The sequence below is a fragment of the Salvia splendens genome, chromosome 21 (genome assembly GCF_004379255.2).
Source record: "Salvia splendens isolate huo1 chromosome 21, SspV2, whole genome shotgun sequence".
Classification (NCBI taxonomy): Eukaryota; Viridiplantae; Streptophyta; class Magnoliopsida; order Lamiales; family Lamiaceae; genus Salvia; species Salvia splendens.
The window spans coordinates 839,568-854,414 of NC_056052.1; the positions used below are offsets into that span (position 1 = coordinate 839,568).

A 14,847-nucleotide genomic window follows, 5' to 3' on the forward strand; every position below is an offset into this window, starting at 1 on the left:
ACTCTCCTGAGTTCTATTGAAATAAAGTATGAATTATCATTTTTCCAAGTCAATTATTTCGTCTCCCGAGTACTCTAATCAACTCTAACATGTATTCAAGAGGTAGCTAATCAATTGAATATAGAAAACACAAGGATAAATCAAATAACTGCAAGAGCTAACAAAGAAAATTAATTGAATATCTTCACCAAAAAATTCCATAAATGATGTTAACTCATAGACAAGTAAAAGTAAATACATCAATTAAAGTACGAGACACGAAAGAAATAGATAAAACCCAAAGTTGAATCATCAATCTTCAGTCTTCTCTTATCTAGATCTGCAGAGCTCCGCTCTTGTGGAAGATGGAGGAATATAAGTGTGGAATATGGGATGGAAGAAAGTGTAGAGAAGAAGAAGGATTGAAGGCTTTGAGATCAAGATTATGAATTAGGTTATGATGGTAAAAATTGTCCTCCAAGTAATATAAAAGATATTATTTTCGAATCCTTCAATAAATATGAGTGATTTGGGCAATAATTTATTTCTTCCTTGAATTTCCGCCTAATTTCCGACAGCTTTGACTGTACTGCGCAATGTTCGTAGAATAGTCATAACATCCACAGAACTCCAATTGAGACGTACAAGATATCCACGCGAAGCTCTTTCGAAGACGAAGAGAATGACATGAATTAATCAATGATTGGACCTCAAAACTGCCAGGAAAGAGACAGATTCCCCGGTGCAACGGTGTGCAGATTCGCCGACAAGAGACACACTCTCACTCATAACGAATAAAAGACTAGTCATGAGTTTACTTATTTATCTAGAGACTGCGAGGTCCGTTCGACTCTTTAGCGATCCGAGAAAGAACCACAAAGAAAACCCGGAAATGAGCTTATAAGGCCATCGACAACGCTGTCACTAAACCGTCCCTTAAATTACTATTCATGGGCCCCACTGTACTTTTTTACTCCATCTCTTAACTAAGGGACGGAACGTGCAATCCTCCGTCACTTATCCGTCCCTTAAATTACTATTTATTCAATTTCATTTTTTTATTTTTTTTCCAACAAATTCAATTAATAAAAAACACACTTCATTAAAAATAAAATAACATTACAACATAAATTAGTAAAAAATTAAAAAAAAACATAATTAAAAATCCTAAAAAAATTAAAAATATATAATTTAATGTCATCCGCCAAAGTTTGCCCAAATGTGCTCCATTAGATCATCTTGGAGTTGGGCGTGGGCGGAAGAGTCACGTGTCCTTGCCCGAATAGACAACCGTTCTTGTATAGACGGATGCACTCCACTTCGAGGCGGACTACTGGCGATTGAGCTTCCGGAGGTTTCAGGGTCGAACCAATTTCCTACCTCGTGTCCTTCGTCTTGAACAATCATGTTGCGCAAGATTATGCACGTATACATGATGTCGACCATGCTCTCCATGAACCACGTACGAGCCGGACCAGGGTGCAACGCAGTCGAGCGAGCATGAGGTCTTGGCTGGACGTCGGATGTGGGTTTCGTAGGCTGAGGTCCGAATCAAGCACAGAATGGATCCAAGTTTTAAGGAAACAAATCACATAGTATACTGCTCCACACTCACAACAAAAGCCGGGAAAAAAAGAGATACAAGATAGATTAGGCCATGATGCCCTAACCGATAATAAACATGTCTTGAAGTTCCTTGGTCAGCATTCTGCAGTAAAAGTATTATCATCAGTTACTAGTAAAAAGACTGTGGAAACATAATGAAGCATGAGCAGAAAGTTTCGTTCCATACCATTTGGCGATGTTGTCTCCCCCCATGAAGAGTGGACGCCAAATTCCAATTTCTTTCCATCTTCGTCAAGTCTGTTTTTTATTTCTGTAAGCTGATCAACAAATTGATGATTGCAGCCGATTAACTCAACACTTACAAGTGTTCCTATGTTTGTAAATTCATCTTCATTAATTTCCTCCAGTTTGTAGCAGTTCTTGATAATAAGGCTTTTGAGATTCTCGCAGGAAGCAAAACCAATTTCCATGTACTCCAAGTCCAAGCATTCAATCAGCAACAACTCCAGCTTAGGAAACTGTTCCTCCACTGGGATCCACTCCGGTCCTTGGAAGGCAAAGTGTCGGAGTTTCAGCACTCGAAGACATGGGAACTTCCCGACATTGTTCAGACTATCCCATGGGAGGCTGCAACCACTTAAACTCAATTTCTCAAGTTTCTCTGGGAAAACAAGATCCCTCTCCAAATAAATCTCTTTACCAGGGATGGGATTGAGCACTCTGAACTTGAAAGCTTCAAGGTCTTGGAGATGATCTAGATACAAGCTCACAGTGCCAGGTGCTTCAATCCAAACTCCCAACTTTTTCAAGTTAGGCACGTTTTTGAAGAACTCTTGTGTACAGTTAGCAGCATTGATCGCTGAAAGAGTTTGAAGGTTTTCAAGAAGAGGAGAATCCCCTGTTTGAGTTTCTGGGAGATTAGGGAAGTCACATTCTGTCAACAGAATATGTCTCAGCTGTTTCATGTACCATATCTCCACCGGCAGGATGGATTTCCCCATGATTACGATCTTGGGATATCGACGAACAATCAGAACCAGAAGATTTGTGAGTTGAGATAGGGATGCAGGAAGCTTCCCATTGTAGGTTAAAGAGAGATACCTCAAATGAATCAGCTTAACTAATTGGGTTGGGAACTCAATAAAATGGACTCTAACAGCGTCTAACACCCTAAGCCAGTCGTAAACGAGACAGTATGGTAAGGGGTGATGGTGATAATGGCCAGCATAAACAAGAGTGCGTGCAGGTTTAATCAATTTGGCAGATTCATAAACATCTTCCATGCACATTAGAATGTTTTTATGAACAGATAAACGCCTCTGACTCTGAGTATGTTTACCTTTTAGAGTGTCTGCAACAGCTTCTCCATGGTGCAGTTGGCTTCTTTGACTGGAAACCTTTTTAACCGACACAAAAAACCTCTCGTCCACTGACTTGCTCTCCGCCAGATGCCGAATACTGTCATGCATGCCGCAAGTCTTGACCTTCCCGTTTGAGCTGAATTTGAGAGGGAAAACCAAATTTCTGTCGAGGAGATCTGCAAGACATTGCTCAGCAATGTCTTCGAAAGACGATGATCCATTTTCCATGAGAAATCCTTCCGCAAGCCATAGCTTCACAAGCTTGGAGACATGAATCTCACTGTCTTCAGGGAAGGCGCCCATGTAAAGGAAGCACCCCTTCAGTTTAGCAGGCAAATGCTCATAGCTTTGAGCCAAGATCTCCATGTAAGCAGTCTCTTTGTCTGAATCAGCAGCAATTTTTATATCCTCTTCAACGATTTTCCAATAACTTTCATTCTCAATTTCTTGCGAGAGTTGGCCGCCAACCACAGTGATTGACAGGGGAAGACCACCGCAGTGCTCAGCAATGCTTCTTCCTGCAACCTCCAGATTAGGAGGGCAATGCCCGCCTCCGAACACCTTTTCACGCAGCAACTCCCAGCTTTGTTCTTCATTCAGCTCTTTCATCGTATGACTGAAACCGGACTTCACATTCCCAGCAATTGTATAACTTCTAGTTGTCACGAGTATCCGACTGCAGTTATATCTGTTTGGGAAGTAGTTCCTTATCCTGTCCCAGACAACAGAATCCCACACATCATCCACTACAATCAGATACGGTTTGTTGGGGTCTTGAAGACTTTTGTACAACTGAGTAGCTAGGTGCTCAGCATTCCCTTGTTTCACTGAGCCATCACCCTTTTGGATTGAAGCCAAGAGCTTCGAGAAGACTTCTCCAGGATTAAAATCTTGGCCTACGGTCACCCATGATCGGACGGGGAACCGTTCCCCGATTTCTTTGTCATCAAAAATACTTCGAGCGAGAGTTGTTTTACCAATCCCGGGTAAGCCCGTGATCGGGATTACTTGTAGATCTGTTGTTTTGCTTAGGATCACCTTACTCAGCGTTTTGAAATCTTCTTCTTGCCCCACGATCTTGGTGTTCTTGGTAGCTCGAGAAATGGATTTAGAAGTTTCGGCATTTGCAGGCGGCGTTGGCTGCTCATCTTTCACGGAACCTACTATCTCCTCCGCCGTGGCCAAGATCTGATCGAGCTTTCCTTCGTTTTCCTTCAGATTTACAAGGAAATCGGGCTGGGAGTTGTGGCTAGAGATGAAGGCTTCGATCAGATCCTGGGCTTCATACACGGTTTCCCTGATTTCAGATTCCAGTCTTTTCACCACGTCTCGTTTGCTTCTTCTCACGGGATACATCTTTTCAAGATATGATTGCAAGGAACGAATCTTGACATGGAAAGACTCCATTGCTGACTTGGGAACAGCGTCGGCAGGATTCAAGATCAGTTGCTGAAGAATCTGCTCAACAGAAACCACCGCAGCAAAAGCCATCTCTCTCGATCAACTTACAAAACAGATTGTTGTTTTAAGGAAAATTGAATTTTTGAAAGGAAACAATGAAACTAGAAATGTTAATCGTAGTACTTCTATTTTATTCTTTCTATCTACCTTTTTCTCCATCTTATTTTATCCTTTCTGACTCTCTGCACCTAACCCACGGCAGGGTCACTCCACACAATAAAAAATTTAATTAAATACTCCACCTACGGCTGGGACGGAGTGAGTATTAGAGCATCCACAATCGTGCTCTTACCAGCGGCACGGTTGTGGGCCCCGGCGGTACTATTCATGCCTGCTCTCTGGCAAGAGCACAACACCCACAACTGTGCTATTCCGCAAAGACGAGCACAATTAATATAAAATTCAATTAAACAATAACATTTCCATAATATTAAAATCCATTTAAAAACCATAATAAATATTACAAATTACAAATAAAATTAAAAAATACATAATTAAAATCCTAAAAATTAAAAATTACATAATTAAACTCCTTAAAATTAAAAATTACATAATTAAAATCCTAAAAATTAAAAATTACATAATTAAACTCCTAATAAGACTACGCATCCGGCGGATCAACCCCAATTGTTTTTGGAGACCTTTTATCATGGTCTCGTGTGTTTCAAGTTGCGTGGGGGTCATAGATGACCTATCAGCCATATTGAGTTGGCTTAAGAGCATCCACAGCGAGTTGTTCGGGGGTGGAGGTGACACATAGGGAGCGGGAGCAGCTTCGGGAGTGGCTTCGGGAGTCGAGCCGCGACGACGGTTGGCCGCTGCCTTCTTCCTTCCTTGGGGGCGGCGTTGGGAACCGCTCGGTCCGGCGTCGGGGCTACCCAAGTTAGCTCCGGCGAGTTGGCTAGCCACTTCTTCCGAGCCGGAGTCGGATAGGGCTACCGACCTTGATCGTTTGGAGGAGCCGCTAGAGGAGGATGTTATGCCTCCCTTATACTTCGGGTGCGTCCGCGTCTCCTGCCAAACGTTAAGATATTTGAACGACTTACCGTTCATGGATTGGTAGGTGCTCAGCGCAGCGGTGATGATGTCGACCTCGCTTCGGCCGCTCCCGGCATTCCGGGACTCCTGGATGAAATAGCCGTTGAACTTGCCAATTTCTTCGTTGGCTCGGCCGATGCAGTTGCGCACCATACTCTCGTTGCGCTCGATCGTTCCGGGCGGCCGGGTTGCATTGTACCGACTAGAGACGCACCACCAAAAGTGATCGCCGGATTATTTCGTTCCAACCACCGCATCTTCGGAGATTTCCAAGTACGCCTTGAACAATCTTTCCATCTCCGCCGGTGAGTACGGTGTGCGGACACCAGCGCGAGATGGAGGAATCGGCATTTGGGAAGGGGCGCGATGCCTAGGCTCCGGTGTCCACCCGTAGCGCCCTTCGGAGGCACCTTGGTCGTCGATTGGGTATGGACGGTAGCCACCCGGAACGGCCGAATCTTGGGTTTGAGGAGGGGCCGAATATTCCGTTTCCGGACTAGGAAACGGTTGTGAACCGAATCATTCGGGGTTCCAACCGTGGGAGCCCGAAGGGTTATCGTCTTGGCCGGACATAGTGATGTTGTAGGGTATGAGAGAATGAAGATGAAAATGGATATGAGAGAATGGAGATGAGAATGGATATTGGAGAATGATGATGAGAGTTGTGTAGTTTGATGTGAATTTTTGGGGTGAAATTGAGGGTATTTATAGATGAAAGTGTGTATTTTTGGGGTAAAAAAAATGAAAAAAAAAATTAAAAAATGTGTAAAAAACGGTTATAAACGGATATATTTTTTTGGGGAAATGAATTTTTTTTTATCGGTTTTTTTAATAAAAAACCGATTTTTTAAAAAAAATAATAAAAAATGTTTAAATGCAACGGCTATGCCGTTGACGAATGGGAGCGCGCCACGTGTGCGTCCGCTGGCACGGACGTGCTCGATACATCGAGCAGCGCCGTGCCAGCGGCGCGAGCGCAGCGGCGGCGGATGGCGTCCGTGCCAGCGGCGCGGACGGCGATGGCGACGGACGCCACCGCTGCGCATGCTCTTAGAGCATCCACTATGCGGCGCGCCGGCGTCCCGCGATCCGTCCCGGAGAGACGGGTCCGTCGCGCGACGCGTTGCAGCGCGCTGACTCGTCCCGCGTCCCGTATCTCTGAGACAAGCGACGGGACGTCTCGCCACGCGCCTCGGCGACGTGGCGCGACCCGGCGTCGTGCGTGACGCCCACTCGCCGGCCCGCGAGTGGGCGTCGTCACGTGCTGATGCAATAAATATTTTTTTAAAAAAAATTCTAACGGTAATAATACAGTTTTTTTTTAATTAATTTTTTTATTCTATAAATACTCCTAACTCATCTTCATTTCACACACAAATACTTATCTATTCTTCCTAAATCATCTCAATTTTCTCTCCAATTTTCATCTAACAACTCTTCTCCAAGATGTCCGGCGATGGCAACTACGGCGGTTCCGGCTCCGGCGGGTGGGATCTCAACGCGTTCGGCGATTGGGAGACCATGATCAACACACTAGGAGGTTCCGGTTCGTCGACGCCGGGGGTACCAACCACCCAATTTTGACGTTGATGCTTATGCCTGTCCCTCCGCCCCGCGGTATTCGCAGGGATTATCCCAGATTCGGGAGGATTTTCCCGTTCATCCCACGCCGGGAGTAGGCCGAGGCGGTGGAGGTGGTCGAGGCGGTGTACAACCCCAGGCGGGCGAAGAGGAGGATGAAGCGGAAGAGGAAGAGGAAGAGGAAGAGGAAGAGGAAGAGGAAGAGGAAGAGGATCTAGGCTGGCATCCGTACAGCAACCTCGAAACGCTGGCAGTGTACAACGCCTGGGTTACCGTCTCGTACGATCCCATCGTCGGGAATCAACAACCCCGGAAGTGTTTCTGGGAAAAGTTCTGCGAGCTCTACCACCAGATGAAGCCGAAAGGCTCGCGCAAGCGCACATTTAAAATGTTCCGCTCTCATTTTGACCGAGTCGACAGACAGGTCAAAAAATTATGCGGCATCTACTCGACCGAAGCGGCGCACTACCAAAGCGGCGCTTCGGGAGCCGACATTCTGAGTGCGGCTTTGCGCGCCTATAACCAGGACACCGACAAACAATTCAAATTTGTTGATGTTTGGCAGGCTGTCAAGGACGAGGAACGGTGGGTCGGCGGTGAGTGGCCAATACTCATCTGGTGACAACGGTGAGGGCAGCGACGCACTAGAGGCTGCCTCGCAGGAGTTTGAGGGTACGGCCGGCGATGCCGGGGGATCCAGCCGTGGGCGCCGTCAGCCGCAAGGGACGAAGGCGGCGAAAGCGGCTAGATCGAGGAAGAGCCGAGGCGAATCAAGCCAGGCGGGCACGGGATTGGGCTCGCGGGAAGGCTCAGACGCACTTATGGCGGTGTGCATGACCGCCACAATGGCGGACGTTTCCCGCTACTCGCCCTCCCAATACGCGGCCTGGTGGAATGGAATTGTACATATGGCAGCACAACTTGGCCTTCCGACTCCCCCTACACCTCGACCGCCTTCGGGGGATGATTCGTCGGCGGAGTAGTTTTTTTATTTTCTTTAAATTTGTATTTTAAATTAAGCAACCGTTTAATTTTTTAGGATTTAAATTGTGTGTTTTTTTTAAAAAATTTTAAGTTGTACTTTTTTTATGTTGTGTGTTTTTTAATAAAGTGTGTTTGTTTTAATTGAATTTGGTTGGAAATAAATATAAAAAATGAAATTGAATGAATAGTAATTTAAGGGACGGTTTAAGGGACGGAGCGTTGCAGGTTTCGTCCCTTAGTTAAGGGATGGAGTAAAAAAGTTCAGTGGGAGCCTCAAATAGTAGTTTAAGGGACGGTGGGGAGACAGTGTAGTGGATGCTCTTAGTTTTATGGATAAAATGTGAGTGAGAATTAGGGGTGAGCAAAAAAACCGGAAACCGAATATCCGAACCGAACCAAACCGAAATTTTGAAATTCGGTTCGGTTTTTTCGATTTTTCGGTTCGGTTCGGTTCGGTTTTAAAAATAAAAAAATTTCGGTTTTTCGGTTCAGTTCGGTTCGGTTCGGGCGAAGAAAAAAACCGAAAAACCAAATTATATATATTCTATTAATTTAATATATTATATTATATATAATATATATATTCTTTTAATATATTCTACTATATAATATATATTATATATAAATATTCTATTAGTATATATAAAATAAAATAAAATACACATATATAAATATATATTTATATTATATTTATTTATTTTTTTGCAGGTTTTTCGGTTTTTTTTTGGGTTTTTCGGTTTTGTTCGGGTTTTTCGGTTTTTTAAGTTCGGTTTTTGGTTTTTCGGTTTCGATTTTTCGGGTTCGGTTCGGTTTGGATTTTGAACTAAATTCAGTTTTTCGGTTTTGGTTCGGTTTTGGCAAAAAACCGAACCGAAACCCGAATGCACACCCTTAGTGAGAATGACTATCATCCACCAGAGATCATTTCTGATAATTTATGAAAGTGACCAGAAAAACTCGGTCATATAAGAGCGTCCACTATAACACGCCCGCGGCTATAGCCGCGTTTGGGGCGGAAGCGGGGCGGAAGCGGGGTGCCTTATAGTGGCGGAGTTGTCCGCCCCGGAGGTGGACGCGGCGAGGGGGGAGGGAGGCGGCGGACGCGGGATAGCCGCGTGCGGGGCGAGGACGCGGCGATGGAGCTATAGTGGCACGAGGATGAAGCCGCGGCTATTGCGCGCGAATTTTTTTTTTTTACATTTTAATTCACCTATAAATACACCCCACTCCATTCATTATTTTCACACCATTCAAACACAACATCTATACAAATTTCTCTCACTACAATTTGGGGTCGGAAATGAACAATTTGTGGAGAGACAACTGGAATGCTCTGATTCAATAGGTGCAACAGGATGTAGCGGCCCGTTTGTGTGATTTTAATTTTAATTTAGTGTGTGATTCTAATTTTAATTTTAATTTATATTTTATTTTTATTTTTATTTTTAATTCGTATAGTCGGCTTCTTCTAATCCACTAAGAGTCCGATAAATTTGTTCTTAATTACTTGAAATATTATAAAATGAAAGTTGATTATAAAATTTTGGGGCTATTGGAGTTGTCCACTATAGTGGCGGAAATAGAATTTTAGGGCTATAGACATAAAACTGGGGCTATGGACAAAAAACTGGGGCGGGGCTATTGGGCGTGTCCACCTTATAGTGGACACCCTAACAAGGTCCTTTTTTATGGAAGAAAAATGTACTGCTGATATAGAATTTTTAAATGGTCATTCATATACAGCTATGTTTGTCCAATTCCGTGAACTTAAATGGAGTCGAAAAAATACATCTCGCCAATTATAAAAGTCTTCACGATGAACAGTTGTGCTAGTGACAACTAGTATTAGTCTTAATTATGTAATATTATTAAAATAAGTTAGTTTAATCCGTAAGTGCACGTGACTTAGAGCATCCGTGCTCTTGCCAATGAGCACGGTTGTGGGTCCGGCCCCACTTTTTCCTGCTCTTAGGCAAGAACACAACACTCATATCCGTGCTCTTTCGCAAGGACGAGCACAAGGGCTCCACGATTCCATTATTCAATTTAAATAAAAACATTTCCACAAAATTAAAATTTATTAAAAATAACCGAAATAATATTACAAATTACAAAAAAAATTAAAATTACATAATTAAAATCCTAGAAATTAAAAATTACATAATTAAAGTCTTAAAAATTAAAAATTACATAATTTAAATCCTAAAAATTAAAAATTACATAATTAAATTCATAAAATTAAAAAAACTCACTACACGTGGCCGAATTTCGCTCAAATGGATGATGAATGTGTGTATTTATAGATGATTTTGGGATTAAATTTTTTATAAAAATTCAAAAAAATCAAAAAAATGGTAATAAAATATGTATATTTTTGGGAATCCGAAAATATTTTTTTTATTTTTGGTATTATTTTCGATTATGTATATTATTTTCAATTTTTATTTTTGGATTTTATGATTTGGAAACATTTATTAATACATACTCAATTGTTTGCAAATTGTGTTTTTATTTTTCATAAATTAACTTATGCAAATCGTCGTCGTCTCCTCGTGTTTTAATTATAATTTCTTTTGTATATTTTAATTATAATTGAATTAAAATATATAAAAAAATAAAATAAAGTGAAATGTGACTAAAAAAAGTGTCCACTATGGCTGCGGATACTTTTTTTTTGGCGCGGACAAATAAATTGGGACTGTGGATAAAAAAGTGACGGGGCTATTGGAAGTGTCCGCTTATAGTGGATGCTCTTGAGAGCAACTACTTTTTTCATAACCATAACCACTTTTAATCATAATAGCAGTAAATTTTAGTGGATGAATATCTTATGCAAGGTTTTGTTATAAATGTACAACTGAAGCACGTCCTTGTAACGTAAATGGACCGAAAATGTAAACGTCTATAATTTTTTATTTTTTGTGTTCAAATTTGAAAAATACGAAATTGGATACGGATACCCAAAATTCTATAAACCACTAAAATTATATTTAATTCACATGGCCCAACTAAAACTATGGATCAAGCTCATATATTTAATCAAGAGGTTCACCTGGCCGGCCAGACTAAATCAAAGATATTTTTTATTTATAAACATTTTTATTTTTATAACAACTTTTGAGTTTGGGTTTAAGTCAGGATTTCGAATAAGGTGCGGTTGGGAGCAATTTTCTATGGTTCTCATCTCCTTAAAAAACGCTTTTCCTCACACCTTTTCATTCTTTTTCTCTCAATATGTATTAAAGTCTAAGTCTTTATATAACTCTTGTGCCTTTTTAAATTTTAATCTGAGTTGGCCGACCCGACATGACATGTGCATCGAGTCTTGGTCTTTAAATAATCTATAAGAGCTGTCAATCAACAACTTGCGCAATTTATTAGAATTTAATCCGTGTGGAACTCGTTTTTCTCAACAGATATGGTTGAATTATACTGCCCATTTAACAATATACACTTTTGATTGAGCGTTTATTTAAATGTATAATTAATAAAATAAAAGAAATATAGAATGAAAAAGTAATTAAAATTTTGTTAGTAGAAAATAAGTTCCAACTCATTAAAGAGTAAGTAATTTCCAACATTAAAAAATATATATTATTTTTGAAACAATTAAAAAAGAAAAAAATGCATATTCTCGTGGGACATATGCGTTCTCCCAACTTAAGGTAAAATTATAAATTTAAACCAGTGGCATTTGTTTATTTTTTGTCGCGGTGGGTGAGTTATTAGAGCATCCACAATGGGACGCCCGATGGCACGCCCGATGCGTACCATCGTCCGCGGGAGCCATCGTCCGCCTCATTGTGGGTGCCCGCCATCGTCCTCGCCCTACACCCACGCCCGATGCATCGTCCACGGTTGAAGCGCGGCGATGGCCTATTGTCCGCGCCATTGTGGGCTCGGCGGACGATAGGCCATCGTCCGCGCCATCGGGCACCCCATTGCGGGATCGGCGGACGATGGTCGCGGACGATGCCACGCGTTTTTGATTTTTTTTTCTATTTAAACCTCGTTTCTCATTCACTTGTTCATACGAACATCTCGCCTCTCTCGTTTCGCTCCTCTCTCACATTTCTACCTATCTCACATACCAAAATGAACCACGACGATGACACCACTAGTTCTAGCTCCTCGGAGTCGAGTAGTTCGCACTCGGAGACCTCGGCATCCTTAGATGCAGCCGTAGAAGAGGCCATGGCGGAATGCTTACTCGAACCGCAACGCGAGGAGGCGGCGGCGGCGGAGCAGATCTGCAGGCCTATTCGACTTCGGACGTCTGTCCGACGCGACCATGCTGCAGCTCACCAACGTCTGGTTGAAGACTATTTTTCCGATCAACCACGGTGGGGACCGACTATTTTCCGTCGGCGGTTTAGAATGCCGCATTACCTATTTCTCAGCATTGTCCGGACGCTATCGTCACGTGATGAATACTTCACGTATCGTGAAGACGACATCGGCAGACCCGGCCTTACACCGTTGCAAAAGTGCACGGCTGCACTCCTTCAGTTGGCCTACTGCACCACGGCGGACATTTTCGACGAGTACCTCCACGTCGGGGAGACAACAGGCGGGGAGTGCTTGAAGAGATTTTGTAGGGGAGTTGTGGAGGCCTACGGCGACACATATTTGTGCAAGCCGACTGCCGCTGATTGCCTGGGCATGATAAAGATGCACAAGACGGCGCACGGCTTTCCTGGAATGCTAGGGAGCATCGACTGTATGCACTGGGAGTGGAAGAATTGTCTGAAGGCGTGGAGAGGCCAATTCACTAGTGGATACAAGGGCAGCCACCCGACTTTGATCCTCAAAGTCGTCGCTGACCATCGGCTCTGGATCTGGCATGCGTACTTCGGCATAGCCGTGTCGAACAACGACATCAACGTCCTCAACTCCTCCACCCTCTTCGCCGAGCAATGCAACGGCAACGGCCCAGCCATCGAGTTCATTGCCAACAGGCGCCAATACCACATGGGGTACTACTTGGCCGATGGCATATAACCACGGTGGCCTATTTTTCTGGAGACAATCAGTTGCCCAATAGGTGAGCAGAGGGTTTTATTTGCGTAAAAGCAGGAGGCGGCGCGGAAGGATGTCGAGCGGGGATTTGGTGTGCTTCAAGCACGGTGGGAAATATTGAAAGGGCCGGCTCGTCTCTGGTTCAAGGAAATCATCGCCGACGTCATGTATGCGTGCATTATCATGCACAACATGATAGTCGAGCATGAACGTGGGAGCATCACCGAGTGGAACGATGATGACGGTGCATCTAGCTCGTCCAGCACGGCGACCGAGCCCCCCGCTAGAGGATTGTCGTCGGGCTTCGACGAGGTTCTAGCTAGACATGCCTCAATGCGCAACTCATGAACAACATGATTGAAGAAGTGTGGGCCAGTAACTGCCGTCGTTGAGTTTGCGTATTTTTTTTAATTCGTATTGTAATGTATTAATTTTTATATATGAAATGAAGTTTTTTCCCAGTTTTTTGTTATTTAAATATTCGAATAAAATAAAATGCATAGGGCGCGCCTTAGGGCGTCCCATTGCAGGTGGGAGGGTAGGAGGATAAAACTGCTGACGTGGCACGCCATAGGGCGTCCCATTGTGGATGCTCTCACCATTGCTCTGCTTTGTTTTAGAAAGGGTAATAACAATAATGGACGGATGAAATAAAAAAGAACTAGTAGTACTAAATAGTAAAGGAAGTATGAGTTGATACAGTGTGTGGTTGTTGGGTGGTCAAAGATGCGGATGCCGCAGTGACATTCCTGTTGGAAAATGTTGTGCAGATGGTAAAACTATGTTAAGATTAAAAATTTAAAAATAAAAATAAAAAAAAAACTAGTAAATTTAAAATTATAAAAATAGTAGATTGTTCTTTTCACCTTCTAAACGATGACGAATTATCAAAATCAATCGTGAAAATTTCAAGTTTTCCCGACATCATGCGAATTTCAAGTATGATTTTCAAGCACCATGCGAATTTCAATTACATTCGCAAGCAGTGTGCCGAAAATACTCGACATGTCTCAATGTGGTCTCGGTTTGAGGGAAGGTTTGTTGGGTGCAAACCTATCCCATATCGAAGAATGAACAGAAGTTGTAAGTTGTATAGATTTGTTGTCCAATCCTAATTAGTTTGAGGTTTTTTGGAAGAGATCCAAAAACGAAATCCGTGCCGGTTAGAACCAAAGCGGACAATATCAAACTAATGTGCAGTCAACAGTCCTAACACGTAGTATCAGAACCAAGGTGGCTTTAGGTCGCGCCTGGATGAGCTCCGGCTAGGGTCGGACCCTAAAAAACTCGAGTTAGAGTCGGACCTAGGATAACCTATGGACCAGGGATGATCCTAACGGGACTAAGTTTGGTAATGTACTAGGAATTATGTTATGGTAATGGACTAATTGTATTATAAGAGTGATGTATTTTTGCATAATATTTTGGCTCCTTTCCTTTATTCTTATCTCTCCCCATTAAATTGATTTCTAATTACTCTTAATTTTCAACAACAAAATAAGTCCAAATAATGACTAGAAACCTGAAGTTTTTATTAAATCTGGATTAATCCAAATTCCTTTGATATATATTTCCTCTGTCTGAAAATATAAGGACATTTGGGACCACATAGAATTTAATATGTAATTGGTAAATTAAGAAAGATAAGAAGGGTAGTTAAAACAGTGTTAATGGATAATGTGCAATTAAATATGTCTGGGAGATTGAAATTATAGAATCAATTTAGGGAAGATAATTAAAATTTATTTAAAGTTGTTATAAAAATATTTACAATATAGATTAATGATAGTGGGTTGAGGCTTGGATGGGTTTAATTTTTTGCGTACTTGGGCCTGGGATAAATCTGGCCCAATTGGGT

The 14,847-nt window shown here is 42.4% G+C and overlaps 1 protein-coding gene across 2 annotated transcripts; it reads right to left on the minus strand.

Annotated features, from left to right (window-relative positions):
• Positions 1 to 1,552: 1,552 nt before the first annotated feature.
• LOC121785088 (putative late blight resistance protein homolog R1A-3) lies at positions 1,553 to 4,565 on the minus strand. Of its 2 annotated transcripts, XM_042183440.1 has the most exons (3): positions 4,515 to 4,565; positions 1,772 to 4,410; positions 1,553 to 1,687 (listed from the first exon to the last, which is right to left on the minus strand). In XM_042183440.1, the coding sequence occupies exons 2-3, from the start codon at positions 4,395 to 4,397 to the stop codon at positions 1,680 to 1,682; spliced, it is 2,634 nt and encodes an 877-aa protein (XP_042039374.1). In that variant the 5' UTR covers positions 4,398 to 4,410; positions 4,515 to 4,565; the 3' UTR covers positions 1,553 to 1,679. The 2 variants fall into 2 exon arrangements, with proteins under 2 accessions (XP_042039374.1, XP_042039373.1); XM_042183439.1 differs by lacking the exon at positions 4,515 to 4,565 and having other exon boundaries at positions 1,772 to 4,504.
• Positions 4,566 to 14,847: the final 10,282 nt, after the last annotated feature.